Here is an 18,634-nt window from a genome sequence, read left to right as displayed (position 1 = left end):
CTCTAATTGTATCATTGACTAATCAAAATATTTACGCTTTGCATTCACAGGTCCGCGGTAATTGTTAAATATTTTAATTTAACTCCAAAGTGCCACTGTCATTTTCACACGTCGAGCGAGCTTGAGGAAATCGGCGGGCGGAGCGGCTTTCCCATGACGACTTCCTTGGACTTTCGGTTTCTGCCTGCCGCAGTGTCTCATTAATTAGGCGCCAATTGAATGGGACTCGCTCTCTGTCCCGCCGCCACCTCTTCCGCCAGAGTGAAAAGCGGTTTTCCCGGAGGGGCCGAGGAGTAGCACCGCCGCAAAGTAGGTTAAATACTTTTACCTTATTCCGCAGCCGACTAATTGCTGTCATTTTTGGCGCAGCTTTGTTTTTCCTGCTGCTGCTGCTGCTACTGCTGTTTACTGCGGCAGAGATTCAACAAATTAACAACTTTTCAAGCTCGCCCGAACCGGATATTATGAAATTGACCAGTTTCGAGTGCCATATCGAGATTTGAAAATGGTTAAATTTATGCAACCGCCTCGGGATCTGGAAGGCAGGACTAAAAACCGGCTGCAGATCCCCTAATCAAGTTGTCAGCCTGGACATATTTATCTGGCCGGCTCATATATATTTCGGTTTATTAGTTTATTTATGAGCTTTCGCCGCAGGGACAACGCTCGCGAGCTCAATGTTAAGTTTAAGTGCAATTGCCACTTGTACCGGGCCCACTGTGCGGCTACGTAACGTAGTGAGCAGTTACGTATACGTCACGCCCTAGTCGAAAGTAGAAAATCATAAACACTTTCACGGAGCCCCTCGATGGGGTGATGGTGGTGCAATCCGATTGCCTCAGAAATTAGTTAATGACCGAATATGTATGCCAAAAAGAAAGAAACCGAACGCAATGAATTGGAATGGAATGGACTGAATGTAGCAGCACTTTAATTAGCATACAATAAAGTGGCATGCAAATGAAAGTTGCAAGAGTTTGCTTTCTTGAATGTTGTGCATTCGTATTAAAACTAAAAATAAAATTAGAATTAAGTAGGCTAGCCCCTTAGAACGTAAATCAAAAAGATCTCCTATACATTTCCTAATTTATTTAGCCTTTCCCCCTTTTAAGATATTTAATTTCCAGTCAACCATAAAAGTGAATGTACAAGATCCAAATTCGTGGGCAATAAATGCACACGGTAAATAAAAAATCAAACTATACAGAGGTAAAATGCTAAAAAATAACAAATGCAGTTGGAAGTGTTTGAAGTGCTTTTGGCAACGAAATTTCGCAATCTACGACGAGTGTGCGTGCCACAAATTAAAGCTGCCGCAATAATGGAATAATAAATCAGCATAAATATGCATCGGTCGGGAGTGAGAGAAATGGCGGGGAAAGCACAAACGATAACAGAAATCAAAATGCATTTCGCATTTCCTTCCGTTTTTTTCGAGTTTACCTGAGCTCCGCACTTGCCATGCAAACGCATTTGGAAATTTGGAGCAATTAAATGGCAAAACATTTGCACTTGACTGCAACGTGATCCGACCGATGTCTTACTGAATGGCGGGAATAACCATCTGAAATCGAGACCAACCCAATCCAACCCGTTGTGGGCGAAACAAATATGCCTACGTTGGTATACAGATATTAAACTTCAAAGGCGGCAAGCGATTTTGAGTGCGATCTCCTAATCGCGACTCTGGCTGCTCCATTTTGGCACCCGGAAGATATTTTATAAGTGCCAAAATACTTTTTATTGCAGCCCCAATTATGCTGTTCAGTGTGTGGAATTCTTTTGTTGCTCCTTTTGTATTTATGGCCAAATTGTGATCACTTTTTTATGGCCAAGGTATCGGCGAAAGACGTGGCGAATGAAAAGTGAAAGAAGCTTACCTAATAACTAGCGCAGGGTTTGCTCTTGTCTTAACTAATAATATTGGTTACGTGCACAGAGACAAAATGATTGAACAAGTTAACGATTTTACAGCCCATACAATATGCTGAAAAATATTTTAGAAAACAAGGTATACAATTGTATGTACATTTTTGTTACAAAAATGCTAGAAGAATTTCTATCTATTCTTCTAATATTTTGTTTAACTTATATTCCATTCTAGATAGTTAAATATGTGTTACCACATATCTTTTTTATAAGATTAAGGCAGTGCTTTGTTTATTTGAAAGACACCTTTAGTATATTTTTATACCCTTGCAGAGCAAAAGGGTATTATAATTTCAGTCAGAAGATCAGCCGACTATATCGGATAGCTCCCATACGAGGGAATGAAATAAAAAATTCTAACGCCGTTGTTTTTCATCAGATCGACTTGATTTCTATATCTTGATAACTATATCTTATAGCTGCCACATGATCTATAGTTGAAAATATGGAAAATTAATAGAAAAGTTGTCATAGCTTCGATGTTGTTTAGCCTTTATATATTTTGTTTGGCATATTTGATGACTGCAAGGGTATATAAGCTTCGGCTTGCCGAAACTAGCTTCCTTTCTTGTCAGCTTTGATTAGCGTTTACCGGGTCTTAGTTCCCGTCTCTCCATTGCGTCTCCTAAGTTAACCATAGCCAGAATAGCGACGACGACCAACAACATATACCTCATGATTGCGAATGTTGATGTGGTCCAGAGCTGGAGGAGAATATATAGGTTTCCCCTAAGGTTAAGCGAATCTAATCCAATTGTATTTTGATTTCCAATAAAATGCATAAAAATCCATAGATAAAAATGTTTGCTATGCATTTTTACTTTTTTTTTTAATTTTTTTGAATGAAATCCAATGTGGTTTTTAAGTGTATACAATTTAAGCTAAGAGCCTTTTTCCCCATTTTTATACCCTTGCAGAGCAAAAGGGTATTATAATTTCAGTCAGAAGTTTGCAACGCAGTGAAGGAAACACCTCAGACCCCACAAAGTATATATATTCTTGATCAGCATCACGAGAAGAATCAGAATATGTCTGTCCGTCTGTCCTCCTGTCCGTTTCCGCGCACACTAGTCTCTCAGTTTTAAAGCTATCTTGATGAACCTTTCCCAAAAGGTGTGTAGTCATTGCACGCAGTATATATGTAAGTCGGAACGGGCCGGATCGGCCGACTATATCGGATAGCTCCCATACGAGGGAATGAAATAAAAAATTCTCATGCCGTTGGTTTTCATCAGATCGACTTGATTTCTATATCTTGATAACTATATCTTATAGCTGTCATATGATCTATAGTCGAAAATATGGAAAATTAATAGAAAAGTTGTCATAGCTTCCTTTCTTGTTCTTTAAATATATTTATTTCATTAATTAAATATTACTGCATTATTTTTATTTGCACAATTTGAATTACTAGCTATCCTCTTTTCTGATTTTCTTAGCATTTACTTTGGCCTGGTGAAACATTTTCAAACATTTACTCTGGCCTAGCCTGACTTAAGTTGGGTAAATTGTCCAGGAATTCGCGGCGATTTGCCTCAATGGTTCGCTGTTGCCAATTTGCATGGCTTGGAGTACTATCCACCAGTGGAATGGGTGGTGGTAAACGGGCCTCTGTCTCCTCGACTTGAGGAGCCTTCTCGGCATTGTTGGTTTTGGCCTTGTTGTATTTTGAACTTTCGGTTATCTTGGGTTCTACAGTTGTAGTCATGTCCTTGGTGCTGGTTTCTTTTGCCACTGGCAATTGAAAGGGAACGATGGGAAACTGGTGGGGTATAAGATTCTCGACTGGATGAGCCTTAACTGGTTCCTTGCCCTGAATTACATTGAGAACCGCTGGCTTTAGCACATCCTTGGTCACATCAATGTGGTTCAGATCGAGTCCATGCTGCTCCTTCAGTTGCTGGGCTACATGATCTGCCACGTGGGAGACGCTCACGTTGAGATGGCTCTTGGGATCCCAAGTAACATTTTTAAGGGTGTCCGTTTTGCTTCTCTCCACAAGGATATCAGGTCTTTCGGTTGGCCAAACTGATTTCACCTGCTCATCTCCCTCTTTGAAGACCTCAATCTGAGCAGAGTATCCCCTTTCCTCATCAGCCATATATTTGGTTACCTCGATTCGTCCATCGGGCCTTGCATATCCATAGCTTCCCAAAATGCTTCCATTCACGAAGCGTTTTTCCTCTCGGAACTGAGAGTTCTGCGTCTGCGGATCGTCGATTGTATAGCCAAAGGAATAGGTGTTGGGACCTGTTAGTTAAATATTATTATAAAAGGTAACAAAGTTAAAATCTTTTATATTGCCTACCGTAGGGCTCGTGCAGAAAATAGTTGCTCACTTTGGCTCTTGCACTTTCATTTTTAGCTGCTGTCTTTTCGTATACTTCGCTTTTAGCAGCCAATGGACTGGCCAACGCGGCGTATACTTTTGCGATCAATACGAGAATCTAATCGTAAAGACAAATTTGTAGCATATATTAGGGAAAGTTTAATCAAAGCTTTAATAATTTATTTCCTTATATAAATAATTTTTCTTTATTTATTTTCACTATTTAAGGGATAGTCTTATATATGTGGTTTTGCATTTTTTTTAACAAGATTTATAATTCAATCAATGTCCATATATTTCTGTAGGTACATTCTAGTTTTTTTATTTAATTTTGGTTAGAGCACGTATTGCATTTTATATCAATTTTTAAGAGATTATTCAACAAACGATTTTGAATCGATTTCGAGTCACATATGTAAAGAAAGTTAGTTTGTTACGTTTTTTGACACCTTTTTGTTCTTTGTTACTTGGAAACTTTTATTTAAAATAAAACGTTCTCAATATCAAGAAGCACAATTTTATATATTATATTTCAGTCAAAATTATCAATTGATAAAATGAACTATTATATTTAAAAATATCTTTTGTTGATCTGTCTGTTCCTACGCACTTACAAAGAACAAAAACAAATTTGTCGAACATCCCATGCTGAATTTTAATGCTTTCGCCTATAGATAAATCACATTTATTTCGGTTTCAATTATTTTCGACCGGAGAGTTCCGCGTACTTTCGATGGCACAGGCTGACTGAAGAACCGAGAACCCAAAACGAAATGGAGAGGCCCTCAGAGTGGGTGCGAATCCCCATTAGGAATACTTCGCCGGAATGCTAAGTAATTTTTTCGCTTTTTTCTGCTTGGCATAATTAAAGTAATAATTATAGCCACACCATGCTAATCTTAGCGACCTTCGTTGTAATTCGAAAACCAACCCACAAAAGAAGAGTAGACTGAATAGTTTTTTTTTTAAATATGATTTTTTATTTATTTTTTTTTTTAGTTTTTTCTTTCTATTTCCATAATAACGTTTTCGCATTTCGTTTGCTGTTTGCTGCTGTTGTTGTTCTTGTTTTTGCATACAAATGTTTATGGGGAATATATAGTACATAAGTGTAAGACTCAAATGAACTTTTGAGACGTGAGAGACATGTGAGAGTTTGTTTACTTTTCGTTTAATCTCCTAATTGAGTACAATGTTTATTTTTTTGTTGATTTTTTTTTACGTTTTTTCATCGTTTGTTGTTTAAAATTAAGCTGCATAATTGTTTATAAATACACAATAAATGTGACAAATACTAAATGCAAAAATGAAACTAGATACAAAGGTGTCAGACTGAGAGTGAGTGAGTGAGAGATATAGTAAGAGAAGGAGAGAGATTGAGAGTGAGTAGTGAGTGAGTGAGACGGGTGAGAGTGGAAGAAAGAGGCGGCATGAGGTCACGAGGATAACAGCTGGGGAGTTCTAGAGTACTAGCTACTAATGCACAATGACCGGCCCATCGCCGGCAATCTTTGATCCAATCCCTTCAAGGACTAAATATTGACCTGCCAACCTGTCAGCAATCCCGCAATGGCACACAAGTTGGCACGCCCACCGTTGCTCGCAAAAGGGCGTGCCAGTTTAAGGATGCTGTCCACAGTTTGGCAGTCACTGCAAAGGCTTCTAAAGAAGATAGTTGAGGAAGGGGAAAACGAAGCGTAGAAGAGAGACAGTGATAAATATATTACAAAAGTTGAGCTTGGAAAAGTGAAAGATCTAAGTATATAAATAAAGTTCTATGTACAGAGTGAGGAGAAGTCCTAAGAGAAGCCTTTGACGTCCTTGAAGTGGGTTTGCGTGCAAAAGTTTGCCAGGAAAATCGGTTCTGGTTAATCGTACATACAAATATACAAAAAAAATTATAACATTTATCGTGCGGAAGGACTTTGTCACTCCAGCTCCAATTGTTATCCGTTTGTGGGTTTGTCATCCGCGATCAAGTCATTCCGAATGCCAAGTCGTTATGAATTTGTGTTTTCATTTTCGTTTTTTCCTTCGTCCTTGTGCCATGCCAGGATCAGCCGGGTGCCGGGACACGCCCCCTAAGGCGGCCCCGTGTCTACTAAACTCTTAGCTACGCTTACCTACAAAAGAATTTTCATGTTCGTTGCTTGTCGGTTTTTCGATAATTGTTTGTTTGTTTGTTTGTTTTTTTTTTTTTTGGTTTTCTTTTCGTTTTTCTGTTTGTTGTTCCTATGATGTTGCTGTTGTGGTTGTGGATGGATGAGAGCGAGAGGGAGAGCACCTTGGTGACTAAGTCAGGCTCCCGCTTTTCTAGTAGTGATGCAGCAGGGGGGCGTGGGCCAGCACGGGGGCGGCGTGGATCACGGGCGCATGGGCGATGATCTTGGTGGGGGCGGTCTTGTGGACGACGGCATTGAATCCGTTGTGATCATCGGCGGTGTAGTCAACGGTGCGCACCGAACCGTCGGGCTCCACCAGGGAGTACTGGCCTAAAAATGGGAGGGGATAGGATGGGCATAGAGCCATAAATGGGTCAGTAAAATATACACAATACAATAAGTAAGGCTACTTTAAAGTAGCAAAACAAGTGACACGTTGTAAAGTCATTTTCTTCAAATTTGTTTAAGTTAACTAACCTAACTAAAAAACTACTCGGCTGTTTAAACAAACTGTTTGGGTGTCGTAAATGTCAGGTTTACTTTCCTCATAAACTAACACTGTTACATGGCTACTTATGCATTTAAATGTCTTAATTATATTTGAAATAAGACTTTCAAGACATTTATTTTGTGAAAATTAAATACTAAAAAGCAACGAGTAAATAATAACAAAATACTTTGTACAAAATTATTAAATATTTTTGTTATTTGTTGTTATATAGATAGTTGTTATATAGATTGCATTTTGGGAACATTAAAACATAGAACTTTTAATTAGCATTTAACCGATTCTTTTTGTAAAAGGCAAGTTTTATATTACTTAAAAAAAGTTATTTTTAAAGTCAAGTTCGTTGCCTAAGTCATTTGTTTGAAAGCAAAAATAATCATTCCAGTTCGTTTCCTAAGTCTTTTTGCCTCAGAGTAATTTTTAAAGTTTGTTTCCTAAGTCTTTTGTTTTTAGAACTTTGCATGCATTAATTAAGGTTTGCTTTCCGTTTCCTTAAGTTTAGAAAGGTTATGCTAAGCATTATTTACATAAAATCTAAATCTCAAGTCCAATCGGAATATTTTTCCCAAATTAATACCTCTTGGTCACTTACCCTTCACCACATCGCCGTCGCGCTCCTCGGCCTGCGACTTGATGTCGCCGGTGTGGGGATCCTTGATGCCGTAGTTGAAGGAGTACTTGGGGTAGGCCACCGGCTCGGCGTGGACGGCATGGACGGCGTGCGACAGGATGGGCGCATGGTGCACCACCGGGGCGTAGTGACCCAGCTCGATGGGAACGGCCTGGGCGGCGGCGAACAGCAGAGCGATGGCAACGAAGTACTAGAGAGTGGATTGGAGTGGATTGGAAGTGAGCATCAGGATCGGGGGGACTGCACTTGGGGAAACCATTAAGGGGGCGAGCACACACCTTCATTTTCAATTATCGAGCACGAACGGACACGCGGCGCGAACACGTAGCTATAAAAGACAAGGACGAAGGACGACTGATGACTGGACGCTGTGATTCCTGCTTGGAGGCGGCTGTGTTGTGAGGAGAGCTCGAGTGAGTGAGGACCGTTAAGAGCACGAAATCGTTAGCTGAACTGATGTCTGCAACGATGACCAAAAGTATTTATATACGCGTCGCTCGCCGACGACTGCAACCCGACCAAAGACGACTGGAGCGAACGAACGATGGCAGCGGTGCAGCTGTGCCACCGGTGGGCTGCGGTGGGTGGTGGTGGTGCTGGTGCAGTGGTGCGGTGGCGCAGCATACCACGCATGTGCCACAACAATGATCCCCCCGAAATTGTGCTTCCCTCCTCTCCCCCCCCTTCGAAACGCGCAGTTAGGTGCGGCATTTGTTTCTCGGCCCGAGAAGGCGTTCGGTGACTTAGTTTCGCTGACTGTTTGCCTGCTTGTTGGTTGGTTGGTTTGTCTGCCTCTCGCTGGTGACGGCGCTGCAATTGAAAGCGACACTTTTAGCATTGGCTCTAATGATCTAAGCTCTTTATTTATTGATTTGCCGACATAATTACGATCGGTTCGGGTCTGCCAAACTGCTCAGCCTGGCCGAAAAACATTATTACCATATCTGTGGCAATCAAACGGGCGTCGTTATAATTACCACGCCAACACCAGAAAATAACAAAAAAAAATCCAAGAAAAAAACACCAACTTGCGTAGTTTCATGCCACGCAATTTGTTGCCTGACATTTTTGCGCCCGACTTCAGTTTGTTATTTCCACGATCTGGATGGAGAACTGTGAGCGGAATTTCGATGTTGGCAAATACTTTGACTTGGCTAAGCAAATCAAACGCGGCTCAATCAATTTTTGCCGAGGCATGTGACAAATGTTTGTCGCCAAGATTGCGAGAAATGATAAATATTGGGCGGAATTTTAGCTAATAGATTGCTGGGGAATGCCCATAAATATTGTACTAATAATTCGCTCAATTTATATTTATAAGTTCCTCATTGCTTTTAAGCAAACTGGAATCGGTCGGAATCGATTAACAATAAATATGTGAGGGAATGCGTGTTATACTAAAAACTGGATACATATTTATACAAGACTTTAATTGGTCTTGGTAATAATGTTATGATTTATTGCTAATTGTGTTTTTAAAAATGTATGGTTATTACAAGTATTTTATAAGAGTAATCCAATGAAAGTAAATGTTCAAAGGTCATATTTACTTACCATTGCAACTTCCCAAATTGTTTTCTATTTTAATCCTCAATCATCCAAACAAAAAATTAACTTTAGAGTAAAGCATTCCAGCTTGCTCAACTCCCAAAAATCCGTTTGTTTTTTGACACTTTTTCAGGCAACACCCACAACAAACAAAAACCGCTCTGGCATGACATATCAGAAAATTATGATTGTATCTTATAAAACACACACAAGTGGCCATTAAATGGAGACAAACAGCCGAGGGCTGCGGTGGGCGAAGGGGAACTAGCCTGCCGGCTGAGCAAACGATGGGAAAAAAACTCAATGTTCGTTTGCTAGGTGCAAAAAGAGTTGGTCGAAACAAAAAAAATATACAAAATCGAGGCAGACCAACAGATACTCAGATCGCACTATACGAGATCACTTTGGTATGGGCCTGGCCATTAGCATGGAAAGCCGAGACAAAGACACAGAATCGACTTACATAAAACGGCTTTAAAGGCGACACATTTACACGGCTGGCCGAAAATCGCTCGAAACAATTGCCAACCAACGGCTAACCAAGAAAAACAAAAAAACAAAAACCAAAAAAAAAAAGGAGGAAAAAAGAGTCCGGGCCAAACAAGTTGGCCACGTCACGATCGCACTTTGACAGAGTCAGGAGTTGCTGGGGTTCGGTTTAGATGGTTCGACGGTTAGTTGGTTAGTTGGTTAGTTGGTCACCGGACAAGACAGTTGGAAAATCGCAATGACTACGACAAGCTTTGTCTTTGTCTTCGTCTGGATCGCCGGTTGCGCAATAATCCCGCCAAGCGACACAGCTTGATCGATCGAAATTCGAATTGTTTTGCATGCGTTAATTGCACTTGTCCACGCACGGCTTCACTATAATCCCCCTCGATCCATAACCATATCTCTGGCCGCTTAGCTCGAGATTTATTATATTTACTGCTCCGTCTGTCGATAACTAGAACAAGCATTTTATCTTGATTTATGTCCGCCGATCTGGCAGTTTGTTTGCCTATGTTTGGACAATGGTTTCATGTGGGAGGGCGGCAGTTGGGGCGGGGTTAATGGATCTATTGAACATTTAAACGCACTTTGCATGGCTTTGGGAACACTGAAATTTGAAGTTTATAAAGGTATATTCGTTGGTGAATGGGTGTTTTTTGGATTTAATTTTTTGTAGTATTTAAAAATTTATATAAATAATAATATTGCTTTCAATGAGGGTCGTATTTAAATTTTTATTTTCTCATAACATTTTATAAGTATACTGATACTACTAAGCTTTTCAAGCATTTCTAGTTACTTAAATATATTTACTGCAAACTCCTATTCTCCCTACTAGTCATCGCTTAGTCGACCTCCTGGTTGGCTTGGCATTTTTCTAAAAATTTACCCATTGGCTTAAATGACTTGACAGTTATAGATTTGTGGCTTGATTTATGCAGTAAGCAAAGCGATTTTTGTTTCTTTCGTGATTGAGACTCGAAGGTCTTTTGGCTTGGCATTATCTCTAACTGGACAATAGCCCGAGGTGGGTACAATTAGAAAGTGAGTGCAGTGCGCATTCCACGCAATGTGATCCATAAGCGTTGCACAACGCTGCGTATACGTAACGGGCCATATCCGGTGAGCCACTTCCACAAAGATCACATCCGGTGGGATGTTGCGTAATCGCGGCACTTCCGAAACCCTTTTGCTATTCAATTACATCCCGGCATCGTGTGTCGCTGGCTAATTAAAACATTTCCAACTGGGAATTCTTGCACGCTCAAAGCAGACGCATGCTAACCATGTTTAGTGGGGTTTTTGGTCTTTCATTCTAGCCGGGGGTTATTAGTGGACCATAAGTTGGCTGTCAATTAGCCCGGTCCGGTTGGAGCCGTCAGCCCAATTTCGTCGCCGGCTCAATTGTGAGATTACCGACGCCAACTTGGTGAGGCTGGCTGGCTGGTCGGCTGGTCGGCATTTCAGCATTATTACCGCATCGCTGGCACAACCAGACGTCGTTTGATCCACTTTCGAGTCAGCTCTCTGCATTTCGCACATTTAATGCGATTTTGCGCATTTGCGCGTTTCAAATTAAACGAGTGACGAAATGGAACCACCACCAACAGCACCACCATCCAGGCCAAAGTGGATCACGCATGCCACGAGGGGGAAAATAGATTTTCCGAGCTTGCATCAAACTCGCCTGTCCATCGAGCCGCTTGATTGAGTCCATGTGAAAATGAAAAAAAGAAAACGAGATCGAGATCGAGATCGAAAATTGAAACAAAGTCGGTCGGAATCGGGGCTCCTACGGACAGCCTGGCCGATATACTCGTGTGTATTATATGTACACACATCCACTTGACGGTGATGTTGATGTGCTGGTTGCGTAAAATCGCCCCCTTGCCCCCCTTGCCCCCCTTGAACTGCGATGAACTAGCGACAAAAGCTCGCCAGATATTTCAATTAGCGGTTTTCCTCACATTTCTTACTCCATTGAGACAGGAGTCTCTGGATTATGCAAAGATATCCGACTCAATTATGGGATTAAACATATTTTATATCAATCATAACAATCTTAATCATCATTACTTAAAAGTATATATTTTTTTGTATTTTTTGGTAATATATTTTGAAGATATTTTATATGGTTTTTTTGTTCTATCACAATAAATATATAAAATATGCTTTTAATAATTTATAGTGTGATTCATTTTTTTAGTGCTCATCTAGTAATCCTCGCTGCTGGCCTCCTCCTGCTGACTGTGAGCATCTGCCTCCACGTATCCCTCTTCGCTGCTGCCCTCGTACTCCTGGTGGTCGCCCTCCTCCTCCCCCTCCTCCTGCTTCTCCCCCTCGCCGCCTCCTTCGTCGTAGTCCTCGTGGACTTCGTATTGCCCGTTTCCCTTGTGGGGAGCTCGGTGTGGTGCCCGTTCCCCCTCCTCCTCCTCCTCCTCCTCGTCCCCCTCCTCCGCTGGCGCTCCTTGGGCCTCGGAGCTGTCGTGCCTCACCTGGTTGTCCACCGCCCCGCCACCCGCATCCCCCTCGGCCCCATGGCCATGCAGAGTTTTCACACCGTTCGTAATAACCTCCGCCTGAAAGCCGTTGGCATCGTCGGCCGTGTATTTAACCACACGCAAAGTGCCATCCGGATCGACTACGCTGCGTGGAGGCCATGGAAAATGAAAATAAAGAAATAAAATTAATTCAACGCGGGCTTTAATGCTTGTAGCGAGGTGTGTAATTGGTGTTAAGTCGGTGGTTAATAATAATTAATATTAGCAAGTCATTACGTAAATTGTTGATGACATGAAACTGATTTGAAATTTACAAGAATTCTGTTTTTTTTTTAGTTTTGATACCATATAGCTCTTTGATTTGATTAACTGAGTTTTCTTTTAAACACAAAATTGCTTTGGATACAGGTAACTGCTTTTAATCATAAATTTAATGTTTTAATTAATATAAAGGACCTGTTTTTTCTAATATTTGCTAAATAACTCTTAAACTTTGTTTTGAAATTGTAAAACATCTTTGATCAAACAGACGAATTTGTGGTAATATGTAATGGGTCTGATGTTTGTTTTCTTGTTATTCCAGTGCTCACATCACTCTTTCCCTGTTACTGATGAATTAAGTGGTATTAAGTGCGCTCGATGCCATATAGATTTCAGCTCAGTGTGACGCTAATGAATGCGTTGACAAGTTGTCCCCAGCATCGCCAGCGATGCCCCTTCCCCCTCCTGGAAGTCCAGTGACCACTAGTCGAGACTGAAGACTCAAGCCTCAAGACTCAAGACTCACCTGTAGACGCCGCGCACCTCGTCGCCGTGGCGCGTCTCCTTGCGATTCTGCAGCACGCGCGTCTTGCCATCCTCGACGCCATAGGCGAAGCTGTACTCGGGCCGGGCCACATAGTCGACGGTGCGTCCGTCGTGGACGGTGACCAGGTGCTCCGGTCCCGCCACCGGACCCTCGAACCGCGTATAGGAGTAGCCGACCGCTGCGCATGCGCCAATCATTCCGAATCCAGCAATTAGCGGCAGCCAATCTTTGAGGAGCCGCCACGCGTGGCAAACGCGTGCTGTTCGTGGCAACGCAATGCGGAAGCCGAAACGAGTTGGAATCTTCGCCTCTTCGGGGCCAACAAATCCATATTCATCTGTGTCCCCCGCCGGACTGGTTATGCGTCGCTTCTTCATGGCTCTATGTGTTCACCAGTTCGAAATTGGCTGGAAGTCGGGACCCTGCGATCCCCCGATTCTTGCATACTAAGCGTGAAATATCGCACTTGTCGGCTATTTATACAGCCATCGATTTTCGGCGGGGAAATGTCTCTCCGTCTTCTGGCCGCAAGCATTTCCGTGAAATTATGCGCTTCAGTGGAAAGCAGCCAAGTGGAACTTCAGCTCTGCAGGGATGTGGTCAACCGATGACGTTGATGACGCGGCCGCAAGTTGCAGCATTCCCCCATCGAGGGTTTACACAATGCCCGCCACCTGACGTCATCGATTCGCATGGGCCAAGTTGAGAGGTGAGTTGAAGGGGCTCGAAAGAGTATTCTCTTAAATGCCACGATCCCTGATTGACCAGCGCACATCGCGGCGCAATTTGTTCGGCTTGAAAATCGCTTTAAGTGCGTTCAGTCTGCCAGCTAGTTAGCCACACAGAGAGAAATGATTAACAAAGCATACCTTCTTCCTTTAGAAATCAAAAAGGGCGTTTAAAAGTGGTTTAAACATTTGATAAAAATATTGATTCAATGCCTAAATGACATCATAAAAACATGACTTTTCAGACCGAACTCATTGTAATCAATCTTAACTTAACTTCTTAACTGAGAAAAGTACCCTTCGATATCCTTTGCCAACTATTTTTTAAACGTGGCTTGCCAATGTATTAATTAACAAAACAAAACTATTAAAAAAGGCAGTGTTGATGGCAACTGATTATATTTTCCCCCTGTGCAAGTGGCCAAAAAATCGAACATGGAACTGCCGCCGATGGCCAAGATAAACCACCTCCACGGATTACAGACAAGCGCAGCTGCAGCCGTTGAAGCTTTGACCTTTTTCTGAGGGTCTGCCAGAGAAGTAGGAAAAATATAGAAAAAAACCAAAAGCGGCGAAAAGCAGGCAAAATATGGCTATTATTTCGAGTGCTTCTAATTTATAAGCAACGCGCGCAGAGGCAACCATTGTTGGCCCGGCTGAAAAATGCATATATCATTGGCCTCTGGTACTTGGCGGCAGTTTGTTGTGTGCGCAGTGCGCACAGTAGTCGGTCGGCTGTTTAGGGGGATTGGGCCTTTAGTGGCCATCGTGGGAAAACTCGTTGGGTGCATCGGTGTGCGCAGAAAGCCAAGCTTAATTACCCACATTACACAAATGCCGAGTGGCTGAGGCAACGAGAATCGCACATGGATCGACTGCAAATGCGAATCTCTTTTTTGGCTGCCATTAACGTAATTAAGACGCAGCTCGTTTGCCCTTTAGCGGCTGCCTGCAACACAGCCAGCAGTCAATAGCCAACAGCCAATAGCCAACAGGCAATAGCCACGCAACAAATGTGTCACTGCATTATGACTCCGAAGTGGCGCAATGCAAATGCCTGTCGGTCGGCGCTATTAAAGCGAAACTAAGCCACATGCCAGCTATGATAGTCGTGTTGCTACTGCCTGCGAATCTGAATCCGACTGAATCTCAATCTGAATTTGTTTTTATTTTGTTCCTTTTTCTTTTCTTTTTTTTTTGCGGCTGACATCGGCCCACTAACTGGGGTGTCCTAGCCGGCCAGGAAAGATCTCTGTGGCCAGATAACTTGCACATGCCACTGTGCTATTACACTGGGAAAACTGTTTTCCCTGAATTAGAGAGAAAATACTGAATAGTTTTAAATTTACTATGTAAATTTATTAATTTATTAAAGTGATCCTCTTACCTTAAAATATTTACCAATGCAATGGAAGAGCACATATTTGTTAAATTGTTTCCTAATACTTACTCTTATACTTATTTTATTTTAATTCGTTAGATTTATACTCTTAAGGTTCGCAAATTCTAAAAAATAAATACTTTTTATTCGTATTGCAAAAGTAAGCATTCGTAATTTAGCTAAGTGCACGTGTGTGCTTTTTCTATGGTCGGTTATGTAAGGCATCGCAGTGCCGGCTTCTGCCCCATTTCGAGCAAAAACCCGCTTTGGCTTCGTTTTCCATTTCATTTGCACCAGCCAAAAGGCAGTCGAGGATGGAGCTGGGATTCAAAAAGGGGACGGGGACGGAAACGGGGAACGGAGACCGAGATCTCGATCTGGAACGAGTCTGAAGTCTGAGCCTGGTCAGCTTCTCTCCACTCTCGATTGCAAAACTAACACGCGCCTAATGAAAGCGAAGTGGGAAAGTTAACTCGATCAGTTTGCTGTGGATTTTTCATTCAGTTGCCTTCTTTTACACACAAGTCGAGCACACGAAAACGGTAACGGGGATTATCGGGAAAAATTATAATAGTAAATTTTTTATTTGATTTATTAGCTTTTGCAATGATCTGCCTATCCCGTCTGGTCGTTATCAACTTGCCCAGTGTCTGGCCGCCAACGCGATCCAAGCGTTCTAAAAGAGATTATAAAAGTAATTATTAATTGAATTTTTATATTTTCCAAACATAACTACTTCTTACTTCTTCAGCTTTTGCGCAGCAAGATGGACTGAGGGATTTCCAGAGGCCATTGCAGTTCCACACGAAAAGAGGCTACATTAAATGGTTTAACAAGCTTAGTCATTGCAAAAGAGTCCGTAACTTTCCGAGCCGAATGCACCCCAGATTGTAGAATACATCCAGGAATTAAAGCTGATGCTCTCGGTTAAATTATCACTTTTCTTTCCTTATGCTAGCTTTCATTGATGATTGGCAATTAAGATTGGAATTGATGCATGGCTTAGCTCACGTCGGTGACCCATATTCGGAGTGGCTCGGCTGGCAGCCGGTTGCTGGCGTCCATAGTCGCAAATGTTGGTCAGTGGTGCGATTGCCAGTGGCTTAGCCAACGTGAGATGGCAAATGGCTACCAGTTGGCCAGATCTGGGCCCCTTTTGCCGCCTTTCGCGAGACCAGCTTTCCTCGTTTTTCGCTCGGCTTTTTATCTGGCCAGAGGCAAATTAGTCAAATGGTAACAATTATATAATAATCTAGTTACACTCGCTCGGTCACCGAGTGTCCCGGCGAGAAGTGGGCGTTGCATGTTTGCCTTTCACTTTTTTTCTGGATCGGCCAGCTGTGCCAGGATATATATCAAACGGCACGATTATACAATAGCCCCCGATCGCCGGATCGGCACGTAATTAGTCGCCTTAAACTGCGGCAAACAATTGCAAACAGTCTGAATGTTTGAATGTTCTCCAAACTCCGCGGCTCCGCAATTGAGACATTATTCAATTTGTGACAATCGCGAGAAAACCGAAACTGTAACAAGAGCTAAAAACAATTAACTGCATTTTGCCGATTTCCCAAAGCGATGTTCTAATTTTGCAACCGAATACGAAAAAAAAAACAAAAATGCCTCGCTGGGCCCAAAGTTGTGAACATTTAATGAGCACCAAAATCGTAAATTTAATTTATATCGTTTTCTTAGCTTTTTGTCAGACGACAAATTTCGTAATTTTTTGTTGCTTTTTGCTTTAGTTTGTTGTTGCTGTTTTGTTGATTCGTGTAAACTGTGCCGACTCGCCACGGAGCTTTGGATTTGGACCCTGGTTGCATGTCAAAGGCGCATGAAACGCCGCCAGCCTGCCACAAGAATCAAATGACACTCGGCCTGGTCCATTTTGGACGCTCAAAAGAGCTGCAACTGAAACAAACAAATAAAAAAAAAAACCGAATTATCCATGCAGCGAGTATGATATGGTCAAAATACCCAGCAGTGTGTAGCCTTAATTGGCACCTCGACACTTGGCCAGGACCGAATCGAATCGAAGCGAATCGAGTCAAATCGAACCGCTGCACGCTGTGTAGGTGCACTTGATGGCCGGCTCTGGTGTGAGATTTATGTTCTGCCAGGCTCTGCTTTGGGTATTCATTGCCCAACTGGCCAAGTGCTCCACGGCTTCTGGCAGTAAAAATTGGAAGTTGCAAGTTGGCACTTTGGTAGCAGCGGTGCCGCTTTATGATTAAGTATCCGCGCCAATGGTCACGCAATAAATTTCTGACATGACTTACGCATGTCCGAAATGGCCGATGGGGTGCAATAGATAAAAGTGGTGGCCATTATGTAGTTCTAAGTGATCAATGAAATCAAAATAACACGTGTGGAACATTGGTGTCAGCCAGCCAACAACACCATGCAGATGAGCAATAAAATACAGTATTTACTCGTGTAAAGAATAATTAATTTTAAAATATTTTAAGAAGTTTTTTGTGCTGTAAAAAAATATATATTTTACCATATTGCTTTTTTACTATCCCCACGTCCTCTTATGTCGCACCTTTAACTGCTTCTCTGTCCCAGAAACGTCTGCGATTAGCCAAGAATTTTATCTGACTGCACCCTCGCCCCCAACATAAAACCAATTTCCAAATGCGTAATCGCTTTGCGAAGAACCGCCCACCTTGAAAAAATATGTAAATCACAAAAATCCAATTTCCAATAACTCAATTACATGTGCTCAGGTTTGAATCGCGCTGAGCGGCAGGCAAATACATCTACAAATCGATTGATTGTAATGGTCGGGCCTAAAGATCGTTATTACCCAGCAGTTAAATAGTCGTCGTTAATTAAACACAATCGCATGAGCCGAGAGCACCAATTATAATTGCCGTTTGTTAAGATTGAACGATAAAAGCCAGTGGTAATTGACATTTAAGGCAATTCATTAACGCGGCTAACACATGGGAGTCAAAAGTCTGTGGTAAATACTAAATACCAACAGGTGGACTACCAAAAAAATCAAGAAAAAAAGAATAACATGGCTAATCATGCACTAGATTTCGGGATATGTGTTTTTCACATGCCCGAGTAAAAAATCTTGTCTCGATTTTTTTTTTTAATTTTTCGCCGCGCATTTGCATACAAGCCAACGGCGCCACAATTCTCTTGGGTTCCCAGCCTCCGGTTAGCTCGAGGATTTTAGAGACCCGAGTTGTTAGCAACAATTATTGTAACTTGCAGACGGTCTGCATAAATCAGCTTAATTGCTATATTTAAATTCTAAATTTGGAGCGTTGGCCAAGTGCGCTGTCTAGTTGTGCAAGTGACACGGTCAGCTTCCATTTGAGTCTGAGTGTAATTTATGCATGCCTTTATTTTTTGGACAGAAACTGTAATTTAGGCAATATTAATATGTGCGTAGTTGGTGGTCTACTAAAATTTATTTGTTCTATTTGTATTAACTTTAGTCAAAGTAGGTATGAATTTAAAATAAATCACTAATTCTAGTTAGATTGTTTTTGATTTGTATTTTATATATTTCGAATAAATACATTTACATGATTAACATGGCTTGTATAAAAAACCTATTTTAAACCCTAAAAAACCTAAATATTAAATCAATTTTATTA

The 18,634-nt window shown here is 41.7% G+C and overlaps 4 protein-coding genes across 5 annotated transcripts; 1 reads left to right on the top strand and 3 right to left on the bottom strand.

The window, feature by feature from the left end:
• Window positions 1-3,298: 3,298 nt before the first annotated feature.
• Window positions 3,299-4,905, bottom strand: LOC108088962. Its single transcript, XM_017186980.1, has 3 exons — window positions 4,873-4,905; window positions 4,238-4,376; window positions 3,299-4,179 (listed from the first exon to the last, which is right to left on the bottom strand). The coding sequence occupies exons 1-3, from the start codon at window positions 4,903-4,905 to the stop codon at window positions 3,404-3,406; spliced, it is 948 nt and encodes a 315-aa protein (XP_017042469.1). The 3' UTR covers window positions 3,299-3,403.
• A 310-nt stretch (window positions 4,906-5,215) lies between these two features.
• Window positions 5,216-8,000, bottom strand: LOC108089064 (cuticle protein 8). The gene is made up of 3 exons (XM_017187173.2): window positions 7,838-8,000; window positions 7,521-7,749; window positions 5,216-6,750 (listed from the first exon to the last, which is right to left on the bottom strand). Exons 1-3 carry the CDS (start codon window positions 7,841-7,843, stop codon window positions 6,572-6,574), a joined length of 414 nt encoding a protein of 137 aa, XP_017042662.1. The 5' UTR covers window positions 7,844-8,000; the 3' UTR covers window positions 5,216-6,571.
• A 3,812-nt stretch (window positions 8,001-11,812) lies between these two features.
• LOC108088964 (protein Ycf2) lies at window positions 11,813-13,285 on the bottom strand. The gene is made up of 2 exons (XM_017186982.1): window positions 12,888-13,285; window positions 11,813-12,245 (listed from the first exon to the last, which is right to left on the bottom strand). The coding sequence occupies exons 1-2, from the start codon at window positions 13,283-13,285 to the stop codon at window positions 11,813-11,815; spliced, it is 831 nt and encodes a 276-aa protein (XP_017042471.1).
• Window positions 13,286-15,516: 2,231 nt separating this feature from the next.
• On the top strand, window positions 15,517-15,949 carry LOC108088957. Of its 2 annotated transcripts, XM_017186977.2 has the most exons (3): window positions 15,517-15,559; window positions 15,616-15,711; window positions 15,769-15,949. In XM_017186977.2, exons 2-3 carry the CDS (start codon window positions 15,624-15,626, stop codon window positions 15,909-15,911), a joined length of 231 nt encoding a protein of 76 aa, XP_017042466.1. In that variant the 5' UTR covers window positions 15,517-15,559; window positions 15,616-15,623; the 3' UTR covers window positions 15,912-15,949. The 2 variants fall into 2 exon arrangements, with proteins under 2 accessions (XP_017042466.1, XP_017042465.1); XM_017186976.2 differs by having other exon boundaries at window positions 15,519-15,711.
• Window positions 15,950-18,634: the final 2,685 nt, after the last annotated feature.

This window comes from Drosophila ficusphila, unplaced genomic scaffold (genome assembly GCF_018152265.1).
Source record: "Drosophila ficusphila isolate 14025-0441.05 unplaced genomic scaffold, ASM1815226v1 contig_106, whole genome shotgun sequence".
NCBI classification, from domain to species: domain Eukaryota; kingdom Metazoa; phylum Arthropoda; class Insecta; order Diptera; family Drosophilidae; genus Drosophila; species Drosophila ficusphila.
This window is presented reverse-complemented; position numbering and strand designations above follow the sequence as displayed.